The sequence below is a fragment of the Cherax quadricarinatus genome, chromosome 28 (genome assembly GCF_038502225.1).
Source record: "Cherax quadricarinatus isolate ZL_2023a chromosome 28, ASM3850222v1, whole genome shotgun sequence".
Lineage (NCBI taxonomy): Eukaryota > Metazoa > Arthropoda > Malacostraca > Decapoda > Parastacidae > Cherax > Cherax quadricarinatus.
In genome coordinates, this window is record NC_091319.1 from 11,973,170 (window position 1) to 11,997,543 (window position 24,374).

General features: G+C 39.1%; 2 protein-coding genes across 4 annotated transcripts in view; one reads left to right on the forward strand and one right to left on the reverse strand.

Annotated features, from left to right (window-relative positions):
- LOC128693160 (synaptogenesis protein syg-2-like) overlaps positions 1-8,042 on the forward strand; it is a 183,956-nt gene extending 175,914 nt beyond the window's left edge. For 2 of the 3 annotated variants that reach the window (XM_070089398.1, XM_070089400.1), the window contains exons 23-27: positions 924-1,024; positions 3,526-3,727; positions 3,965-4,507; positions 4,748-5,209; positions 5,869-8,042. In XM_070089398.1, coding sequence (XP_069945499.1) covers positions 924-1,024; positions 3,526-3,727; positions 3,965-4,507; positions 4,748-4,800 — 899 coding nt within the window. In that variant the 3' untranslated portion in view covers positions 4,801-5,209; positions 5,869-8,042. Of the gene's footprint in view, positions 1-923; positions 1,025-3,525; positions 3,728-3,964; positions 4,508-4,747; positions 5,360-5,868 lie in introns of those variants that run through there. The other variant, XM_070089399.1, reaches the window with a different exon arrangement.
- Positions 8,043-11,962: 3,920 nt separating this feature from the next.
- Positions 11,963-15,670, reverse strand: LOC128693133 (phospholipid scramblase 1-like). Its single transcript, XM_053782606.2, has 5 exons — positions 15,491-15,670; positions 13,970-14,187; positions 13,512-13,688; positions 12,696-12,857; positions 11,963-12,523 (listed from the first exon to the last, which is right to left on the reverse strand). Exons 1-5 carry the CDS (start codon positions 15,564-15,566, stop codon positions 12,488-12,490), a joined length of 669 nt encoding a protein of 222 aa, XP_053638581.1. The 5' UTR covers positions 15,567-15,670; the 3' UTR covers positions 11,963-12,487.
- Between the last annotated feature and the right edge of the window lie 8,704 nt (positions 15,671-24,374).

Consider the following 24,374-nt stretch of genomic DNA (forward strand, 5'->3'; position numbering starts at 1 on the left):
GTAATTCTTGTCTCTCTCTCTCTCTTTCTACTTCGTTTTATGTAACTTTCTTTTACGTTCTCGCACGTAACTTCCGTAATTATCTATGAAAGTTTTTTCAGATGACTTGCTATGTTTTTTTATTAGGTTATAAATTGTAGAGGATGGTTGTCAGGAGAAGATGAAAGTTGAAGGATGATGATAAGACTACGTGAGATGATGAGAGAAGATGAAGGATGATAAGACTACGTGAGATGATGAGACAAGATGAAGGATGATAATAAGACTACGTGAGATGATGAGAGAAGATGAAGGATGATAATAAGACTACGTGAGATGATGAGACAAGATGAAGGATGATAATAAGACTACGTGAGATGATGAGAGAAGATGAAGGATGATAATAAGACTACGTGAGATGATGAGACAAGATCAAGGATGATAATAAGACTACGTGAGATGATGGGTTATAGATAAAGGATGAAAATACGACTACGTGAGATGATGGGGAAGTATGAAGGATGATCATAAGATTTCATGAGAGGCTGAAGATTGAATTTTAGATCCTTTTACGAGCTGAGAATTTAGCATAAATGACCAGACCAAGAATTAAGGAGCAGACTCTTAAGTCTTGTGTTCAATGGAGTTCCTTATTTCTTGGTCCATTACTGACAATAATTTATATTATTGGTGATTTATATGGGATAATTTTGGGCACAAAATAAAGATCCTTGTAGAGTTCCCCAAGAAATTTGTTCATGAATTACCATTTTTTTTTTACAAATTTTAACAATGCATTATTTTAAAAAAATGGTAAATATTTCTTGCAAGCATACCTGGTTTTGTGTTGTCATATATGTCTTATTTTAAAGGAGAAAAAAGTAGGGTTGTAATTAGATGTTGGTGAGTAGTAAGTTAGGCCTACATGTTTCTCATCGTCTCAGCGTCTTCGTGCAAATCGTCAGCCTATGAGGTGCCATCGCCGTCTCAGGTGGACAACCTGTCACTCAGCTCGTCAGACGACATCCCTCCACCAGACTACGAGGTAACACCTCCGCTGCTCGTCCACCAGGTAACACCTCCGCTGCCCGGGGTCCCTCTCTCTCACATGTTTGTCCGTCATGATGCACGCCGAGTGTTTCACCTCTGTGTGAGGTCTGCTGGACCCTCAGGGAGAGAGAGAGTTGGCTAGTCCAGGGCCCTGCAGGCTGAGTGACACCAACTACACCTCACACATGGTTGACACTCTAGGCATATATTCGCACGTACCCCACACACATTCACAAACATATATATACAACACACACACACACACACACACACGCACACACACACACACACACACACACGCACACGCACACGCACACACGTACACTCACTTGTATTCACTTTGCCCGGGTCATCGGAAATGGTTACCTGTACTGTCACTAGAATTAGTTGATCTTACCGCCTCCACATCACCACTACCGTCAAAAATCTCTAAGACAGAAGGCTTGAGATCTTCTCTTCCGTTTTACTTCAGAACTCAACCCTCGACCCAGTCATCATCTCTCCCTCTCAACTTGCTCCCACCACCCAGCTCCTCGCACTAAACCCATCAATAAATCCGTATATGTGTTTGCTTCTTCGGAACCCAGAGTACTAAAAGTATCTGATCCTGTGAATTAAAGACAATGTGCCTCTATGCTCGTTTAACCTTTTAACATAAACTACTAATCAACAAGAAATACAACACTTTTACTCAAAATCAACTAGAATTTCGTCATTTCGGCTTTTTTTATACCCTCTCAATCATTTATAAAGCAACGATAGTAATTATTTTGATATTTGAAAGAATGGACGTCAGTCAGGTGTCTTTTAATAAAGGGTAAAGTCAGTTTCATGAATCAGGTGTTCTTTAGCAACCAGGTAGTGGGTGTATGTGGGAGGAGGGTGTCTTTGGGTGTAACTTTGACTTTGTTTGCAGTGTGTGATAACCTGCAGACTCCCATCTAGTGAGTCAGGTTTTCTGGTGAACTTTACACAGCAGATACAACTCGCTGAGTTCAATTTAAATATTTAATTTCCATGAATAGTATTTTTAAGCAGTGCCAAAACCCAGGTACTTATTCGAATAATGATCATTACCAGATAATAAAACTGTATTATTTTAGCTAACTTAAGGTATAAGTGAAATAATCGTTAATAAGGAGTCTGAGAGGGAGTCAGATTTCGTGGGAACTGACAGATTTAAGCAGATTTTTTATCAACACACCTGGATCAGTGAGAAAGAGGAGGGTGGGTCAAATTCCTTGGATTATAAAAAAAATTACTAGCTTCAATACAACTTGTCTTTTGAATGAATTGGGATTAATGCAAAAAATCAAGATGGTCACCCGCAGCCTACAAAATTCTGAATTACTCGCTATCAGATACATCTGCGTCATTAACAATAACACGATTTGAGATCAGAATATATATATATAGTTGATTCATAAACGACAGTACACACATCATGTTTCCTCATCAGGGAAGGTGTTCCAAGTCATTCTCTCTCTCTCTCTCTCTCTCTCTCTTTCTCTCTCTCTCTCTCTCTCTCTCTCTCTCTCTCTCTCAACATTTAAATTCTATCACAACAAAAATTCATATTCCAGTATCATAACTGTTTCGCTCTTCAACCATCCACTGTTCCTCAAGATATTCTTCCGCTTTCTAACCTTTCACTATTACCTTTGTTATTCTCTTTACCTTGCCTCTGTTCATAAACTTATTCGTCTGTTTATTTTCTTTCCTGCTCTCAAAAGCCCTACATAATTTGTCATGTACATGCTGCTAAACTTCCTTCATATCCTTCTCTGTTCATTAATCTTCTAATCGAAGACTCACTGTCGTTGCTTGTCTCTGTCCCCTTTAAACTGTAGGTCGACTTTGTGTTGATTTAAATACGCATATCTAACCTGTTATGTAAATATATATAATAGCTTCATCTCTCTTAAATAAATATTGTCACGTAAGGCAGAGCTTAGGTGTTGTTCTCGTCCCGCTATGATCCACGTTCGCTGTCCCATCGTTCCTCTGTGTTCAACTGTGTTTTTTGTAGCTTCGCGTTAAGAACTTTATCTTCTTTAAATAGTTAATTTATGAGGAAGCTGAAGAGTTGCAGGACCTGCTCTTATTAAAACAATGTTTTGCTCTGTACTGTGCGAAACGTTTTGAATATAAAAGCTGGCTTTGCATCTTTTTTCTTATTTTTCAATATGCCATTTTAATCCATTTTCTTAATTTGCTAAATATTCCAACTTCTTATAATATTTGTCATTAATTTTTTAAACCAACAATGTATATTCAAATTTCTTGCCAGTGTTGAATAAGAGTTGCATATTAAATCAGCACAAATATATTTAATTTCTATTTCACTGGATTAAATTTGCTCTGTTAAGTATCGATATGTAACATTTTTCACGCCTTCGTTTTTTTTAAACAAAATACGGGATTTGCACATGTTGAAACTATTCATCATTCGGTAAGTCTGCCAATATGTTACGCCAGTGTTCTTTGTTGTTACAGCAGGTGATGGGGTCGTGTCGTGTTGGCTCGTTCGGTGGAGGCAGTCTTCAGGATCTGTCTTTGCCTTCTGGTTCCCGCGGCACACCCTCCCTGGCTCGTAGTTCCCCCGTTGTCACCTCCTCCAGCACCATCTCCAACAGCGGTGCCGATATCATTGCTCCCCCCGATGACTTCTCCAGTGGTATCGTGAATATGAGCCCTGGTAATTATTTTTTGTTGGTCCTCTTCTTTGCAACTTGAATAGATTTCTTTAAGTGTTAAAACATAGTTACAGAAAATATTTAATTCTTTGTATTGATTATGCAAGACTACACTTGAGTATTTTACAGAGGACGAGAATGTCCAATTAAAAGAGTGAATTAGAGGTGATGATAGAAAAATATTGTTGAAGTTTCTGGAGAAAAGATTTAAGAGGCAACTTTTACTCCATTCCTTACAGACGACCATGAATCTATGTCATCCCGCTATGGGAGAGGTTCCTGGGCTAACCTTGAAGCAGACCAACCCATCTGTCACTCAGCTAGTCCCCAGCAGACTGCCTACGACCAGGAGCAATATCGCCTGCCCAGACCAGTGGGACATGTGTCTGCATCAGCGTTCCGTAGTATGGAATCTCTCGCACAGTTGTACAGCCAACACTACGAGCCACAGCCAGCCTTCACTCTGCCCAGACGTCCCTCTCAGGTAACCTACCATGGCCAACCTCATCTTCAGCAGCAACTAGAACAGGAACAGGCTCAATACCAGCAAATGGAACAGCAGAAGCAGTACCAGCATGCCCAGCAGTTGAGTTCATCCGTTGAGTATGAACAGCCAGCAGTTCATGAGCAGTACTTCATGCATCAACAACAGTGTTGTCAACAAGACCCTGTAGAAGGCAGCATGACTGTTCCTCCACCTTATGCCAGCCTCGACCCATCAACACTGTACGCTCTCCACACAACCTTTGAAGATATTCACAAACCTTCAACAAGTTACACTGGTGAGCGAGTCTACAGATTACACCTAGATACATCTTTCTGTATGCAAAATGTACTTTAAATGTTTTTTGGAAACTTTACTTTCATCACAATTAACGTAGCTGTGTAACACATACAAACAAAAAATAAGCTAGCCTATAGCACATGTGTCCCATTCCCATTCTTACGAACCTTTAGACTCGTAAGAAACCAGCACGTGTAACAAAAGCTCATTTATAAAAATCACCTTTCGTATCTTTCAGATTGGCCACCCATGGCGTCAGCTTACCCAAGAAGTGACCATGGTGAGACCTAAACACAAAGTGTACTTCAGAATGGTGTTTGGTCCCTGTGTCACTATGGTACCTGTGTCTTCACTTTACCATCAATATCTTCACCTACATAACCAGTACCTTCACTACTGCTGTCAACACTACATTACTGGTGTATTTGTAATGACTGGATGTCTTCCCTACATAACCGGCGAAGTGATTACCTCGACACACTCATTGTTTCAGACGGCCCGTGTAGCGCTGTTATCCCTAACTCTAGTGACAGAGTTGCGCACACCGTCATTCTCATGGCCACTAGCGAAGAGCCAGTTGTGTTCTCTACGAGGCGTGTATGTGTGTCTTCTGACGACCCATCACTGTATTGTCTCTTCTCCATGGATGTCATCTTGTGTTTTCCAGTGTTATACCAAGTAGCAAACATCTGGAGACCACGTGAGTAGTCCACACGCATCTTTGATTATCTTCAGACACCTTCAGGGGAAGGTGGCACGTTGCCGGCAGTGATACAAGAAATACAACTTATTTTTCCCCTTCTTGAAATGAAACTTTATCTTCCTGCAGCACATGTGTAACATTTATCGGTTTAGTAGTTTACCAAAATAATAATAATAATAATAATAATAATAATAATAATAATAATAATAATAATAATAATAAATCGAAAGGGTTTTCCATAATATAATCAAATTAATCCGTAAACCCGTTAATTTTCTATAAACATAAAAGTGGTTTTAATCATTCACAACATTTAGTAAGCGACTATTATTCGAATGCGATTTTAACCCTTAAACGGTCCAAATGTATATATACGTTTTTTCAACATCTGAAAGTATGTAAAAAAAATGTAGATCTTCTTTTTTGTTTTACATTTGAAAACGTGTAAAAAAAACTTTTATCTACATTGTTTTTGTTATATTTGAAAATATGTAAAAAAAGTAGATCTACTTTTGTAACACTACGAATTTGGACGTTAATCTCTTTGGACCATTTAAGGGTTAAGTATATTTTAGTGATTTTATTTTACTGCAGTTATTAGCATCTATGAACAACTGTACTGTTTCAGTTCCTAAATATTGTGTTTCTCCTTCCAGTCCTGCCACCAGATGTAATACATCATGAAGAATGCCGTGGATATCAATATTCCTTTGTGTTGACCAACCCCAGGGATTTCCAGCAACAGCAACGTTGAACGGTCAATCATGACCAGAAACGACGAATTCCGACCACAGCCATAAAACTAGGAATTTCCATACAGCAGCTATCGTCCAATCCATACGACAGTCTTCTAGAACATCAACCAGGTCTTTCGAGCAACAAGCAACACGCCAGAATTATATCCACGGCATCGACCAGTCCCCCAGGGACATAGATTAGTCTTCCAAAGTGTCGATCAGTTTTTAAACTTGTCAGACCAAGCCTACCAGGTGTTCAGAGACCGTGATGGTGTACTCGTCCACACTGTCTGGCATCCAGATATGTGAACATTTACTTTAGCTATATCTCTTCTTGCCATGTGTGTTGCGGGAATCTGTCGAGAATATTCTTGTTTGGAAAAGTGAATGAATGATATATAAAATTCTGTGTATTTGCTCATACCAGAATTGCTCCATACAATGTATCAACATTAATGCAATTTTATATTTTACAAATAACACATGACCTGCTCATTTGAGTGGTGCTCAAACAATAATTCTACCAAAGCATATACATTATTTTGTCCATTTATATTGTATATAGCATAAGAAACTTTAAGATAATTATCTTAATGAAAGTATTTCGGTTAAACACACTAAAATAATGAGCGTTAATATTACAAAAAACGCAACACAAAATAAACTGCAATATCGTTGTATGTATCTGTGTTAAAAGTCAATAATAGTTTATACAAATATCATACAGGGTAAATGCATGGAAATAGACTTGCATGCATATCGAAATGTAAATGAAGCATTGTCTTGACATTTAATCAATGCATCATCTGTATATCATGTCAAACATCTGTTACCCTAACCTTCATTCATTCATCTATACATCAATCAGATCATCTCCCAGAGATATATTCGCTCATTTATCAAGTTAAAAAGGAAATCAGTTATCATCTCAGACAAACATTCATTCATGCACCATTAAGATATCACATCAATCATCCTCTCAGACAGACATTCACTCATTCACCATCCAGATGTCATATCAATCGTTCTCTCACCAGACACCCCTTCATTAACTTGTAAATATGACTGAAGCGTTCTATTTTCCCATCTAATCTACCTCGTCTCTACACATCCATTCTTACTAAACAAACTATTGCTCCTTAAGGGCAAACCTCACATCATACTTCATGTTTCTACACATCGTTGAAGTTCTATCTTTGGACATTCTTTGGTTCCAAAATAGACTGCCTAAGTCTCAACTCGTCTGTGATAAGATGTTAGAATAACATTTGTCCAGTGCATTGTTCTGTTTGTCTCCTTCAGTCCCCCTGTTTGTGTATCTCTGTATGTGTATTGATATACTTAAAATGTGTCGAAGCGAGTACACTAGATATTGATGTATGTTAGTACTCTCGACTTTCATTAATAAAAACACTTATGATCATTTACTTGGGTTTCTATTTAATTTTATTTTAAATGTTATCAGGCGTAGTAGTGTATCATGTATGTGATATTAGATGTTTAAGTTTGCAGGTATTGTGCAACAAATACAAATTACGTATAGTAAATATTGTTATATCTTGGTAAGAAGATTTTTTATTAATCTATGAATTTATGAATTGTTTTCAGAAACTGATTCAAAAAAGAAATGGTGAAGAGAAGGCAAATGTTGCAGAACAGGCTTAGTGTCTTGATCAAATTTTACACAGTGACCCTTCGGGAAACCTCCCGTGATAACGAAGGGCTCTTCATTCGAGAATTAAATCTACACCCCCTCTCTTCAGATCAAACCCAGTCACCTTCCATATCCCAGTAACACAGAGTGAAACTATCTCAATAATAGCTCGTTCTCCAACCTTTGTCTTTTCTCCACTATTGTCAGTGTTCCAGTTTGATCTTCCTTGTTAAAAAGACAGGAAATTTTATTTTAATTTTTTTCTACGTGAGGGAGAGCGTTAGCTGTACAAGTTAAACGTTCACTTCATTTATATGTTTAGGTGTTTAGATAATGTTAGGTAATATTAAACAGATGTGGGATATTATCCAAACTATTCTTATACCATAATATTAAGGTCCCAGAGATGTTAGAAACGTTATATATGAATGTTAATTTATGGTGCTGTATATTATATAAATATATTTGAGAGAATAAATAAATTTCAATTGCTTTTAGTTTTTGTTCCTTCAGCTACTCCTGAGAACGAACTTGTGAAAGAAAAAGATTTACGTAGCTGAAGATCTTCCAACGCTGGAGATCTTGCAAGGACACTCAAGGAAAAACGTGTTATAACGCTAGTGACGGGCTTTTGATTCAAAGAAATGATCCATAATCTTCCTCAAATCAAACTACGTATATCTCATTTCCCAGGCGCTTTATGATCTACGGGTATAGCACTTTTCTATGAATATAGAAGCTAACGGTCGTAAAGCTTATTATAGGGTATGACAAGGTCTCCACTCATAACAAATGCATGTTATATATATTATTTAATTTAAAATTTTTTAATGCTGGTTAAATAGATGTTAATGAGTACATCACTCAATACTTTTGTAGAGAGAGAGAGAGAGAGAAGAGCAATGGTGCATGTACACACAGAGGTATATTGTATGTCTCAATATGTATTCAGAAAGGGGGTATTTTAATCCCTATTGTTGGTAATAAAATATTCTTTACTGGTGGTGTGCAGGTAACATGCGGCCTTTATGGGTACTGAACTGACAGGCTTTGAACCTAATATGCCAGATTGTTTTCTTACCAATTTCTAGAAACGACATGTCATCTCATTATTCGGTATCTCCGCATGTCCATGGCACCAAACAAAGTGCACAACCTTAGGCCCTGTTATGTTCTAATCACTTTTGAATGCACGGAAGGACAGAGGCATAATGTAAAGTGTCCTTGCATTAGTCTTCACATCACGCCTTTGCATTATATTGATTAAGCCAATGGATGGCGAAGCGCTTACAAAGATACCCATGTGATGCACATGCATCTAATTCTTTACGATAACGACTGCCTTTGATGGTCTATATAATAATATTCCTTAATAACCCGAGTACAGTTTTAACGACCTATTAGAAATACACCTGGTAAGAGGCATCCCAGAATTCCGAAGGGTGACGACGCTGGCAGCAGATATGGAATGAAGGAGACGAAAAAAATAAATAGCTCGTGAAAGGAAATGGTATCTAAAAGACAAGGAAGATTGCAGTGAAACAAATAGCAGACAATCCATTATCAATTTGCTTCTCTTATTTCTGCATAAGTTGTTTCGACTCGCAGGGTCATGAAGTCTAGTACTATGTTACGTTGAAAACTGCAGTGGAATGATTTGACCAAGTTAAAACAATTGCAGTCCCGAGATTATTTATACTTGCGCTCAGAATGCAGCCAAAAGTATAACAGTATCCTCGGGTCTAATACTTTAAAGAAAACAACGATACCTTTGCTACGGTTTACAAGACTTATTGAGAATGATTCTGCAAAAAACAGCAATAATCAGCACTAGTTTCTGTAGAGTAATGAGAAAGAAAGCTATGCAATGAAATTGTATACAATATTAATGAAAAGAATATTGATAATGGAGTGTGAAAAAGTAACTAACAGAGAATTTGTGTAATTAATGGAAGAAGTTGCAGCTACTATGAATTTTGTTTCTGTTTGGAACTGACAGAGCCACCAACAGCATAAACCACATCACTGAGTGCACAGCTCCCAGTGATGTGCACCACGGTGCGAGTCCCCGTCCATTCTTCCGTTTATTCATTGACAGCTGTTTTTACGGCTTGAGCTAATATGCTATCTTGTTAATTTCTAATACAAAACATGTCCATGAACTTGAAAAATGTATTCATGTATTCATTTTAAGCCATAAACCTGTTTGAGTCATACAGAACTGTTGACAGGAATATGAGAGTGTAGGGGACTGCGAAGGGTAAGTGAATACGGGGTTTAGTGTGAGTAATCTGTTAGTATTCAGCCACATGGGGAATAATTGGGTATTTTGTGAAATTTATCCAGTTGTAATCCCAGAGAGCTACTGAAAAGCCATCTAATTTTAAAGGATGACTGGATTAGACTATTCTGACTGTCACAAAACCAGAAACCCAGAAACAGACTAGATGTTAGAGGGGGATCAATAAGATGACCTAGTATTCTCTGGTGATGACTATACTTTATAGACGTCGAATTTTGTAACAATGTGCTGGAGGTGTGATTTCTGAGAGATGGGAATTACTTCAAGAAACTCTAATCACTGCATCCTTGAGTATAACGGGAAGTTTACAAAACAATTTCCCCTTTAACTAAAACCCTTCCCAGCTGCAGTAAGACATTTTTATCATTTGGTTGATCATCCTCTGATGTGCTGATCGCAGAATTCTGTTTTCGAAACCACAGTGACTCATCATCATTTCTGAATCCCTTTGCCAAACACGAATGAGGCTTCGACCACATTCACTCACTTGTTTACAAACGAATTTTTAATATTTTAATGCCATAATTATTGCATAAACGTTGATGAGGTGTCGATTTTTATGCCAAGTTAGATGGTTAATGATTGGTCGGAGTTCTGTAGCTTTTTTTTTGTGACAACATTAGTTTTAAATAGATTATTAACCTAGTTTATGTAGACCACATAGTCTGGTGGCTGAAGCTCCCGCTTCACACACGGAGGGCCAGGGTTCGATTCCCAGCGGGTGGAAACATTTCGACACGTTTCCTTACACCTGTTGTTCTGTTCACCTAGCAGCAAATAGGTACCTGGGTGTTAGTCGACTGGTATAGGTCGCATCCTGGGGGACAAGATTGAGGACCCTAATGGAAATAAGTTAGACAGTCCTGGATGACGCACTGACTTTCTTGGGTTATCCTGGGTGGCTAACCCTCCGGGGTTAAAAATCCGAACGAAATCTTATCTTATCTTATCTTACAACACACACACACACACACACACACACACACACACACACACACACACACACACACACACACACACACACACACACACACACACACACACAGAGCTAAGAGGTATGTCCTACGAGGAGAGGTTAAGGGAAATCAACCTGACGACACTGGAGGACAGGAGAGATAGGGGGGACATGATAACGACATACAAAATACTGAGAGGAATTGACAAGGTGGACAAAGACAGGATGTTCCAGAGATTGGACACAGGAACAAGGGGACACAGTTGGAAGCTGAAGACACAGATGAATCACAGGGATGTTAGGAAGTATTTCTTCAGCCACAGAGTAGTCAGTAAGTGGAATAGTTTGGGAAGCGATGTAGTGGAGGCAGGATCCATACATAGCTTTAAGCAGAGGTATGATAAAGCTCACGGCTCAGGGAGAGTGACCTAGTAGCGATCAGTGAAGAGGCGAGGCCAGGAGCTCGGACTCGACCCCCGCAACCTCAACTAGGTGAGTACACACACACACACACACACACACACACACACACACACACACACACACACGCACACACACACACATACACACACACACACACACACACTCATATATATATATATATATATATATATATATATATATATATATATATATATATATATATATATATATATATATATATATATATATATATATTTATATGCAAAACAACCACTGTGAAAGAGCAGAGAAGTTCCACGCGCTTTCGTGACTACTCACACTAATGTGAGTAGTCACGAAAGCGCTTGGAACTTCTCTGTTCTTTCACAGTGGTTGTTTTGCATATTCTGAAATCACCTGTTTACTGTGATCTTATTGCATATATATATATATATATATATATATATATATATATATATATATATATATATATATATATATATATATATATATATATATATATATATATATATATATATATATATATATGCAAATATTATTGTGTGTGCTAGTGTGTGTGTTTATGTACTCACCTATAAGTAGTTGCAGAGCCTTATCGTACCTCTTCTTGAAGCTGTGTGTGTGTGTGTGTGTGAAATGAAGTTTAAATAAAGTAGAATTTAGATTAGAGTTGTCGACTACTGGATCAATTTGCCCACAAGAGTGATCCAAGCTAGCAGCTTGAGTAGATTAAAAAACAGGTTCATTAAACTTGTGAGTGAGAAGGGCTACGTTTGAGAAAAGCTTTCCAAGTATGTCACAGCGCAGCGAGTCTATACTGTTCTCGTGTTCCTGTGAGGGAGTTCCATTACAAAGGGCCTTTCAAAGTAAACTCAGAAGGTTGTCTGCAGTTTATTTGTGGAATCTTGAGGACAGATTAAGATCAATAGCTCCCTAAGATCTTCAGTAAAGTTAACTCACACGTGTACTAGTACACACTTGTACTAGGACTGTACTGATGTCAGAGGATGTTGATATTTCATGACTTGTGCTTGTGACGCTTCGACAACTCACTCACAATATTCTTCTTCCGTTTTTACTTCTTCTTTATCATAATACAGGAACTTTGCTTAGAGATTTCTCTTCCTCTCGTCATCATATTGCAACAAGTTACATAGAGGGGAGGAGATATAACATAGATGGATCAGAAGCAAACTGCTCTGACTTAATTATTACGTTGTGTTTCGAAATACAGAAAATCCTGTAAAAGAAAAAAAATAAGTAAATATTTGAAGGTATCAATATATAATGTACGTGTGTCACATGGTTCTTTTTTTTATCGTTCACCAGTTATAACACAGTGTTCCTTTATTCTTTTGTTTGCTTGTCTCGTGCTCGTACGTTCAATCGAAAGGAAAGTTTTCTTAACTTACTATGAGAAAGGCGGCTCCAAGGAGCAGCGCCTTAATCTGAACTTCCAGATCAACTGGAAACGTGACTTTGAAGTTCTCGTCATCTGTAAGAGCCTCGGCACACCACCCTCTCCACACCTTCACGATCTCACCCACCTCTGAAGAACCATCGTCTGTGAGCACCTGAAAAAGAATGAGGGAGAGATAGAAATTAACAAAAAAAAAAAAATTGGGTGTCTTTTTTATTTTTTAAGTCCTCATGCACTGTTAAGAATTTAATAGGTGTATGTTTACTTAGATCGCTGGTATGTTGTGGTTTTCGAATTCGATGTTAGGATTGCTTGAAGCCTTGTGTAGGACACACAGGATCAAAGCTGATGTGAAAAAATTAATCATCTCTAACAGTATGCAAATACAAGCCTATTTTCTGCGCATTTTTCAATCATTTATTTTTTTCACATGATTTCAATATGAAATCCTTCTAAATCCTTCCTCGACAGAACATTACAGAATCAACCATCAATTTGCCTGGAGACTTTCTTTTAAGGATCAATCCTCGTTTATACAAAAAATAACCCGGTCATATTTAAAAAAATAAAGCAAATGTTTTGCAAAATTAATTTAAAAAAAATATTTAGAAAAAAAAAGGAGTTGAATACCACTCTGATCCAGTACAAAGAGAGAAAAAAAGAATTTTTATTGACATATTCTTCTAAGTTATGGTCTCTGACGTGGGGGGGGGGAGCACTCAAAACAAACTGACTTTATCTTGATCAATACAAAATAACTTCGCTATGTTTAATCAAGCTTGACGAAAGGTTTAATGTGTTATCCCACCTTGAAGACAACGTCGCTACCGCAACCGACGGCGCAGCAGGGACCTTGGATTGTTAAGAGGGTGTCATCGGAGATGTTCTTCACAGAGAATTTGCCACTCATGGGAGTGCAGAAGCCCCACTCTTGGTGGATGCTTCCTAACGTGGCTCCTGTGGATGGGCAGGACACCTCCAGGGTCTGCGGGAAAGATCATTTTAGGGTCAACTTTGTTAATAAGGAGAGAGAGAAAAGTAGTGCATGAACACCTAGTACAGGTGCTGAATATCTACCTCATTCAAAACACATTTCATCAAGTGTTCATGTTAAAACAAGGATGTCTCCTAATTCCAATGGCTGAAGACCAAATCCACCGTATCTAAGACATTGAGATAAGAATTGAATTTAAGGGATAAATTGCCGGAAATCTCCAAACGTACATATTATTGTCACACTCCTTCCTTTTAGAGGACCTCCCTTACCTGGAGACAGCAAGGGCAACAGCAACTACTGCATTTATAGGGTCGTGAGAGGTGGAGTATCTCTTGTTCCTGGTTATCAAAGAGACCCATCTCGAAGGCTCTGGCTGGGCCACAGCACTGCCGTGTACAACAATCAGTGTCCTCCCTAGCCATCATGAACTGCTGGCCCCTAGAGTCCTTCAGCGCGTATTTGTTATTCATCTCGCATCCTGAGAGAACTGAAGCAAACATTTATCAATAGCCTCCCCGTCATCTCTAGCGAATTGGATTCGTGTATTGGCTCAGCACTGAATACATCTACTTACTGGTATTGCAAAAAATGCGGATTGGAAAATAAAGGGACTGAGGAAGAGAGGAGGTTAGGGAGTAGGAAGAAATGTTTTCCATGTTAATTAATGTTACATTCACTTGAATCAGATAATGGAGCTATGATTTCTTATGCTCTCCTGAATAATAAAATAAAAGCATCAACACGGAATGGATTTCTGATAAACTACAAATTCAGCTTTAACAGATCGGGTAAAACAAGTTTGTAATTCATTCCTCATGGAAAAAAAAAAATGTTCGGGTATCAGAGATGCCGGCTGATGATCCAAAATATTAACTCTCTTCTTAGTAAACACTTCATGGTTAAATATTGTGAAAACTAATTTTTTCCTTTAATTTTTAACCTTCTTCATCAATATTTTCGTTAGCAATCCCATTACCTGTCAGTTTTTATAAGGACGACTGAGTCGGATTTTTCTTTACATTAAAGACTAGAAAAATAGTTTTGTGACTTCTTTCCTTTTAAGATGGATTCATGACTTCTACTTTTCGTGGAATCTTTCTTGCGAAACCATCTTTCAGTGAGTCTCAAAAAGTATTCAAGCAGTAATCTTCATTAGAGACAACCATTCATATTTTAGCATGTATGCACTGAAGCCCGAAGGCGCAGTCTAGCAGCCTTCAGCTCGATATCCATTGATAATTTATGTATGAACAGTGTTCTTTTAAGAAGATACATTCATACTGATGAAGGGTTCTTATTCCAGGGAACTAGAACTACCCTTTTTTCATTCCCGAGGAGAGGCTATTTACTTACTAGATGAGAATGGAACACACGCAACAGCCTACGAACTGTCTGTGGCAGCACAGTCTTGGCTTTTGTACTTAGCAAATCATATAAAAATAAATTGCTTTTTATATTTCTTTGCTCCAAAATAAAAAAAATAAAATTGAATGGTGATTTAATGGTACCTTCGCTAAATGGTTCCATTTCCAAAAGAAAAAAGTTTAACATGGAATATGTTTAAGTTGCCAATTACCTGTTTGAGAAACATTTAATAATAGCAGAACAATGAGCTGAGAGTAACCGTTTTGCTTACTTTTTTCCCTTCTGAAACTTTCGCAGCATACCTCCAGGGTTCCGCGGACGCTGGCTAAACACTTGACGCACATGCAGACCAACCAAGTATGCTAGGAATCGCCACGTTTACTAGGGAGCTCTTCAGTCACCGTCACACATTAGAAGGAACTTACTCTCAAACACTTCGAACTGTTGCTTGATGAACACCTGGTCCATCTGTGCCAGGTTCTCCAGCCCAGGGTACGCCATCAGTCTTCACCCCTTCAAGCGGACTGAGCCACTTCACCGTTACCAGCACCGCTGCTGTCGCCGCCGCTTCTGCCAGCACCGCCAACACTGCCAGGAGCTGCAGCGATAATATGGAGAGACAACGGAGACAGGAAGGGAAGATCGAGTGATGCACTAAGAGTGATGCACTGAGTGATGCACTAAGAGTGATGCAATAAGAGTGATGCAGTAAGAGGAACAAAGCAACAATGATGGTAAATGCTAGTCTTTCGTGTATAAGAAGAGACTAATGGAGAAATTTAATGTCTTACTGGTGTATAATAGTTAACAATCGTCACTTACGCGTTAGTGAAGGTTCAAGAAAATGGGATAAATGTAAAAATGGGAAATGGGACCAAATGTACAGAGAACCTTCACGGCACACATAACTGCAATAAAACACCTAAATTTCTGGAAAAGCTTGAAGTTTCTCAACCTGTACTCCCTAGAACGCAGGCGTTAGAGATACATGATTATATACACTTGGAAAATCCTAGAAGGATTAGTACCAAACTTACACGTGAAAATCACTCCCTATGAAAGCAAAAGACTTGGCAGAGGATGCAACATCCTTGCAATGAAAAGCAGGGATGCCACTAACACGATAAGAGACAACACAATAAGTGATGAATGGTTCTGAAAACCGACAAGTTAAAGATCGAGATACTTATGCAACATATGGGAATCTTTATTGAGGAAACGTTTCGCCACAAAGTGGCTTCATCAGTCCAATACAAAGCAGAAACGTGTAAGGAGAGGAGGAGTTTGAGGTAATCAGTCCCTCAGCGTGGAGTCGATGTGTTCAGTCGATCAATCTTGTAGAATGTACAGCATAGGGCCGTAGACGTGGCTTATGTACATTCCACAAGATTGATGGACTGAACACATCGACTCCAGGCTGAGGGACTGATTACCTCAAATTCCTCCTCTCCTTACACGTTTCTGCTTTGTATTGGACTGATGAAGCCACTGTGTAGCGAAACGTTTCCTCAATAAAGATTCTCATATGCTGCATAAGTGTCTCAATCTTCAACACAATAAGTGTCAGGGGCCTAAGACTGTTCAACTGCTTTCCATCATACATCAGGGGATTACCAATAGACCACATGAGGGGATTACCAATAGACCACATGATGGTATTACCAATAGACCCCTGGCTGTCTTCAAAAAGGCGCTGGACAGGCACCTAAAGTGAGAACCTGACCAGCCGGGCTGTAGCTCATACGACGTGTTGCATGCTGCCGACAGTAAGAGCCTGGTTGATCAGGCCTGGTCAAAAACCGGGCCGCGGGGGTGTTGATCCCCTAAACCCTCTCCAGGTATACTCCAGGTATCTAGAGCAAGAGCAAAAGGCAGATTGAGAACATGGTAACTAACGCTGGTAGGTAAGAGAGACGTGAATCCGGATGAAGGATACAGTGGGACATATCAGCAAATGTTTGTAGAAAGGTGGTTGCAGGAGGTATGAAATAAATGTAGAAAATGCACCACTACAGTGCACAGCAGAAGCTTGTAGTTGTTAGTGAGTGAGGAGGGGAAGAGGAATAATTGACTGACCGATGATGTAAACACGATGGTGAGAGAGAGAGAGAGAGAGAGAGAGAGAGAGAGAGAGAGAGAGAGAGAGAGAGAGAGAGAGAGAGAGAGAGGGGGGAGAGAGGAGGGGGGCAGCAGAGCGATGGGACTGTAAGAATTTAGTAGCCACAAGGACACGACATATGCAGACCCCCACGCCCGTTGCTATTGTTGACGAAGTACACACACCAAATCCAATAATCAATTCACCTGTTATTCCAACACATTAGTCAATCAAGACCCCAACCGGAGTGAGAGAGAGAGAGAGAGAGAGAGAGAGAGAGAGAGAGAGAGATGGTAAGCAGTAAAGGAAAAAAAGAAACGAACGATAGGAATAATTGGGCCATTGTAGAGGTGATGGTGGAAGGTGTTCACACCTCCTAGAGTGAGCAAACACCTGTGCGCTGAGAACCATGACTACGAACTAACAGTAGCTGAGATCGATTCCGACACTTCCTTATCTGGTTCACTCCGCTTCTTGCTCACCAAAACCTCCTGCTAGTATTAGCGTAGCAGCAAGTAGGATTGGTTTAAACTGAGCTAAAACAGGGTAGCAGGTGTTAGACTGTAAACCCAACTGTGATTTTTATTTATGAAACTATTCCTGAAGTTTCGACGGCATTTGTATTCTCTGAGGTTTTAATATATGCTTCCTTATCTTCTCTCTAGCATTCTCAACATGATGTCTCTATCTGCAGTGTTCGTTCCTCTCACTGCCGCTTTTTAAACTCATAGTTCACATTTAACTCATATTTTCATGAGGCAGTTTCAGCTAACGCTTCGGTCCGTTGCGAGCCATTATGAAATCCATGATTGACTTCATTATCGTCCAAAGGCCTTTTTCCAAAGTTTGAGTTATTTTGTAAATTGTTCCAATAAATTTGAACACACACACACACAAAAACACACACACACACACACACATACACACACACACACATACACACACACACAAACATACACACACACACACACACACACACACACACACACACACACACACACACACACACATATATATATATATATATATATATATATATATATATATATATACATTCATAAGAGTATACACATCTAGACAGACATACACATGTATGCATACATAAAAGAGTGTGTAATCACATGCATACATACTCACATACATAGATACATACTATTATATTTTATTGAATCACAATTTTATTACCACCCTGTACTATTCCTTTTGAGTGTACTGGACCACAGACGGCTGGGGTAATGGAATACCTGGATACCTCTCTCCTGTCACCCAGCGACAGCAATATATCTAGCTTTTCTTCCGTGCGTAAGCGGCTTTGACCACCACGTTTCCAAAGAAAACTCATGCTGGTGAAAATGTCATGTTAATTGCACATCGAACATCCTCAGTCGAATACGGGTGAGTATGACGCTGGGGAAAGAGTTTAGTTTTGGCTGTGATCAGTCCCCCATCCTTGGTAAAAGGTAGTCACACACGTACACCTCTAATATGATATAAAGAGGAAGAAAATCAGCTCACGTACCTTCCCAGTTACAGTCTTCTCTCACCTGTCTCCCAACCACTACTGAACTTCCCTGAGGGTCGTGCGTCTACCTTGAAGCCTGAAGCTATTCTGTTGCAATAGTTTTCACTTGATTTATAGCCATTTATACCCTTCGTGGACAGAAGATGGGAAGGCTGAAGAAAATGCCTTGATGAAGGTACTGTATGATTCCCAATTTATTTAGACTTTCCTTTAATAATAATAATAATAAATGTGTGTGTGTGTGTGTGTGTGAGAGAGAGAGAGATGGCATGTAATAATTTATATACATGATTTTGACTATACACGAAGAAACATACACAGGGACACGCACACACGGCACGAAGCACGCACCTGGATACACACATGGTCCCAAATCTGCACACAGAAATCACTCCCTACGAAAGTAAAAGACTGGGCAGGCGAAGCAAAATGCCCCCAATAAAAAGTAGGGGCGCCATTAGTACACTAAGGGAAAACACCATAAGTGTCCGGGGCCCAAAACTGTTCAACAGCCTCCCATCAAGCATTAGGGGAATTGCCAATAAACCCCTGGCTGCCTTCAAGAGAGAGCTGGACAGATACCTAAAGTCAGTGCCGGATCAGCCGGGCTGTGGCTCGTACGTTGGACTGCGTGCGGCCAGCAGTAACAGCCTAGTTGATCAGGCCCTGATCCATCGGGAGGCCTGGTCATGGACCGGGCCGCGGGGGCGTTGATCCCCGGAATAACCTCCAGGTAACCTCCAGGTACACGATAAGAAGCACGCACCTAGAAACACACATGACAAGAAGCACGCACCAGGACACGCACACATACATGAAACATGCGCATGGAAAAAGTACACCTCCCCCTCCCACCAAAAATAAAAATCATGTACATTCACACTCTTCGAGAAGCATAAACACAGACACATGCAAATAGACAACACGAACACGTACACGCATCAAGAAAAACACACACGGATGTGTTGGAGTGTGCTAGAGTATGAAAAAAATTATAGAAAGCAAAGGACCCAAGAAAACAGAGTTGAGTCGATGAGCCAGAAATGAATATACTCAGATAAAGAGAGAAGTCCAGAGTCAGTACGAGAACGACATAGCATCAAGAGCCAAATCTGACCAAAAGCTATTATACAGCCACAGCAGGAGGAAAACAAGTCAAGTACCAGGTAATCAGGACGAAGAAGGAAGGAGGGGAGCTCATAGGGAACAACCAGGAAGTATGTAAAGAGCTCAGCTCGCGATTCATGGAGGTATTCACAGTGGAGACAGAGAGGCTTCCAGCCAACCGAGATGGTAGGGTGAACCAGCAAATGCTGGACACACTGCACACAACCTAGGAGGATGTGAAGAAACTGCTAGGGAAATTAGATACCTCGAGGGGTGGGCCCAGACAATGTCTCTTCTCGGGTTCTGAGAGAGGGAGCAGATGCACTGTATGTGCCACTAACAACAATCTTCAATAAACCTATCGAAAGAGGGCAACTGCCTGAAGTGTGGAAGACAGCAAATGTAGTCCCGATTTTAAAGAAAGGAGATAAACAGGTTGCACTATATTACAGACCAGCGTCTCTGACATGTATGCAAAGTTATGGAGAATATTATCTGGAGAAGAGTGGTGGAGCACCTAGAAAGGAATGGGCTCATATAACCAGCACGGGTTCAGGGAAAGGAAATCTTGCGTCAAACACCTATTTAAGTTCTACAAAGTAAGACAGGAGAGAGAAGGATGGGTAGACTGCATTTTCCAGGACTGTAAGAATGATTTCGACACAGTACTACACAAGAGACTGGTTGAAAAAATAGAGGAGCAGGCAGGAATAGGAGGAAAAGTACTGCAATGGATCAGGGAATACCTGACAGGAAGGAAACAACGTGTGTTGGTACGAGATGAGGTGTCAGAGTGTGTGCATGTGTCGAGTGGGGCTCCACAAGGGTCAGCCCTAGGAAAAGGATCTTGGGGTGACCATCATACCAAATACATCTCCTGAGATGCACATCAACCAAATAACTGCTGAAGCATATGGGTGCCTGCCAAACCTTAGAATAGCTTTTCACGACACTGTACACCATTTATGTCAAGACCATATTGGAGTATGAAGCACCAGTATAGAACTCACACCTGGTCAAACACTTCAAGAAATTAGAGAGAGTGTAATGGTTTGCAACAAGACTAGTCCCGGAGCTATGGAGCATTTCCTACAAGAATAGGTTGAGGGAGGTCAACCTGACCTATTCTGCACGGCATATATATATGTATGTATATATACATATATATATATATATATATATATATATTTATATATGTCTATATATATGTATGTTTATACATATGTATATATATATATATATATATATATATATATATATATATATATATATATATATATATATATATATATATATATATATATATATATATATGCAATAAGATCACAGTAAACAGGTGATTTTAAAATATGCAAAACAACCACTGTGAAAGAGTAGTGAAATTCCAAGCGCTTTCATGACTACTCACATTGTCATGGAACTATCGCTTGGAATTTCACTACTCTTTCACAGTGGTTGTTTTGCATATTTATATATATATATATATATATATATATATATATATATATATATATATATATATATATATATATATATATATATATATATATATATATATATATATATATATATATATATATATATATATATATATATATATATATATATATATATATATATATATATATGTTGCATCCCTTGCATGGGACCAAAAGTGTATTTGTTATTGTATGTATAAATATTTATTTCCACTTTATATTATATTGTCTGTATCTTCATTAACAGCTAAAATGAAAATATCTTGCTTTTTAATATTATCTGATCTTACATTATTTAGCAATGTATATAGGTAGAATGTGTTTTATTGAATTAAGTCAGGAATTGCTGTGCTAACTATCGTAAAATCGGTCTCTCTGCAGGTGTCTCATGAACCGAGTTGACGTCTGGCTTAGAGGTTTGGCCTGAGTGAGCAGCAGCCTACCTCTAGCCTTGGAAACATCTCCTTCTCCTCGAAGTTTGATTAGACTCAAGTTTTGGATAATAGTCGGTTTCGTTGGTGAGACGGATCCTCTTTCTCCCTACTGTATTTGTTAAGGACAGAGTTAGTTCTGGACTTACAGATTTTGATACCTACTAAGGTGGCGAGTTTTTCTGACGTTATAAAGTCATTCAGTGGATTAACTGTGACCTCTACGTATTACCATAGTCTTGATTTGAAGTGAGCCGAACTTATATTCAGTAAGAAGGGAATATTAGGACTTCTATATTCTGTTGAAGATCTCGGCTGTGTGTTTTGTTCCTGCTTCGTTAAATCGCTTGTTATGATTTGACAAATGTCTCCGTCTCTAGGCTAGCTTCTAGGTTGATTATCATACTCGAAGCCAGTGATTACTCGGGTACGGATTTACTATATAGCCTTGTATGTATATAGAGTATATAGAGTCGATCTATAGCGAGACACTTCGTCTATGTGTATATATGGTTAATTATGACTTGTGACAATGGACATATCACTTCAACTAAATGTTTATAAATTGTATTATAAACTTATGGTCCTTAGTAATATTGCTCCCACTTCCTACATTTTTCTCATCTGCTATCTCATTCCCACATTCTAATTCGTTCTCACTTCTTATCCCGTTCACAATCGACTTCCCTAGCTCTTTCCTACTTCCTGTCTCACCAAGTAGCTCAATTCGCTTAAATTACCGAAACTGTATGGCAAAGAAATACTGATATAAGATATAGGAACAGGAAGCCTATAAAAAATAAAAACTACAAGAAGACAAACAAGAATAGAGAACTGCAGACCAGCGATGTTGAATGCGACCTTAATCTGGTGACTTTCATCTCTCTCTCGAGTACCCACCTTCCTTACCTGTCCACTACTCTAGTATCAACAGTTATGACTGCCCCGACTCTGCTGAACTGACACAGAGGCGAGAATCCGCCACATCTGTCAAGTAAGTTCTTCTCAAGTAATGCGATGTTATTCATTTACTAGTAATGTAACTTTTAATACACTCACCAAGACTGATGAAAGAAAAACGGCTGAGTAAATCTATTCGAAATCACTAAGAGCTCTTCCTCAGTACCAGATTTGGAAGAAATAAGAAATGCATAAGTACTGGAGGAGGTAAAGATTCTAGGCATTTTTTTTATTTCCAGTTTGGCACTGATGTAAATTCCGCAGAGATTCTGAAAAGTTTTCGTCAATCATTTTCCACTTCAGGAAGATGTATTGATGTTTACTTTTCATAAGATTTTATTTAAATAGACCAGGAGGCAACATATGGAAGAGAAACATATCAGAATTATAAGCCCAAGAGCTAAGCAAGTCGGAAAGTTAAACATGAAAAACTAACTTTTTGCAAACTCAGTTAGCTAAGCTCTAAACTATGTTACTGAATAAATAAAATTTCTAAGGAGCCCTAACATGTCAAGAAGCCATAATCTCAAAGCCATTACTCAAGGTACGTTAATCCTTTAACGTGGAATTTTAACTCTTGGTGTACACATACTGAGCGATATACAGTTCTAGATATATGTATACTTAATTTTACACTCCTCTCGGCTTATACACTCATGACAGAGCTTCTAAACTGAAGCCATTACAATCTTCACTGAAATTACTCTCGGCCAAATAAAAGTGATCACTTACTTTTTACAAACCGGGAGCCGACCTATATGATAATCATCTCAAGATTTTTTTGCTCCAAATTGGGAGCAATTATTACCATTCTTACAGGCCAGAGACTGAGCTGGGATTTAGTGGACGGAGGATCGACTCCTTGTTTAACATTGCCTATGGAGTTGAAGCACTAGTATTAAGCGTTTTTAATGTTTGTTACGTTTTGTTATTGTGGTGAATGGTTTTGAAAACCGACAAGTTGAAGAATTGAGACACTTGTGCAACACATGGGAATCTTTATTGAAGAAACGTTTCGCCACACAGTGGCTTCATCAGTCCAATACAAAGTAGAAATGGGTAAGGAGAGGAGGAGTTCGAGGTAATCAGTCCCTCAACCTGGAATCGATGTGTTCAGTCCATCACTCTTGTAGGAAGTGCAGCATAGGGCCAGAGAGGTGGCTTATATACGGCAGTCAGATGAGTTGAAGCAGGAGGAGGCGGGATCATCTGACTGCCGTATTAATTAAGCCACCTCGCTGGCCCTATGCTGCACTTCCTACAAGAGTGATGGACTGAACACATCGATTCCAGGTTGAGGGACTGATTACCTCGAACTCCTCCTCTCCTTACCTATTTCTACTTTGTATTGGACTGATGAAGCCACTGTGTGGCGAAACATTTCTTCAATAAAGATTCCCATGTGTTGCACAAGTGTCTCAATTTTTCTACGTTTTGTTATTATTGTGATTTTCATGGGAAGCGCTAAACCCGTAGGGATTATACAGCTCCTGTGGGGGTGGAAGGCATTCAGGTTCAGTTCAGGGAACTGGAGCACAGATCCACTTACCTAGATCAAGAGCACCTCAACAGCATCAAGGAACCTTCCTTGATTTGTGTTACGTTTTGTACACTGAGAGCAGCAGTGTACATGCACTTGGAAAAGTGTGTCTCAGCATGTTTACTTTAATCCCTATGTTAGGGGTTAAAGTATTCTTGATTAGCGGAATATAA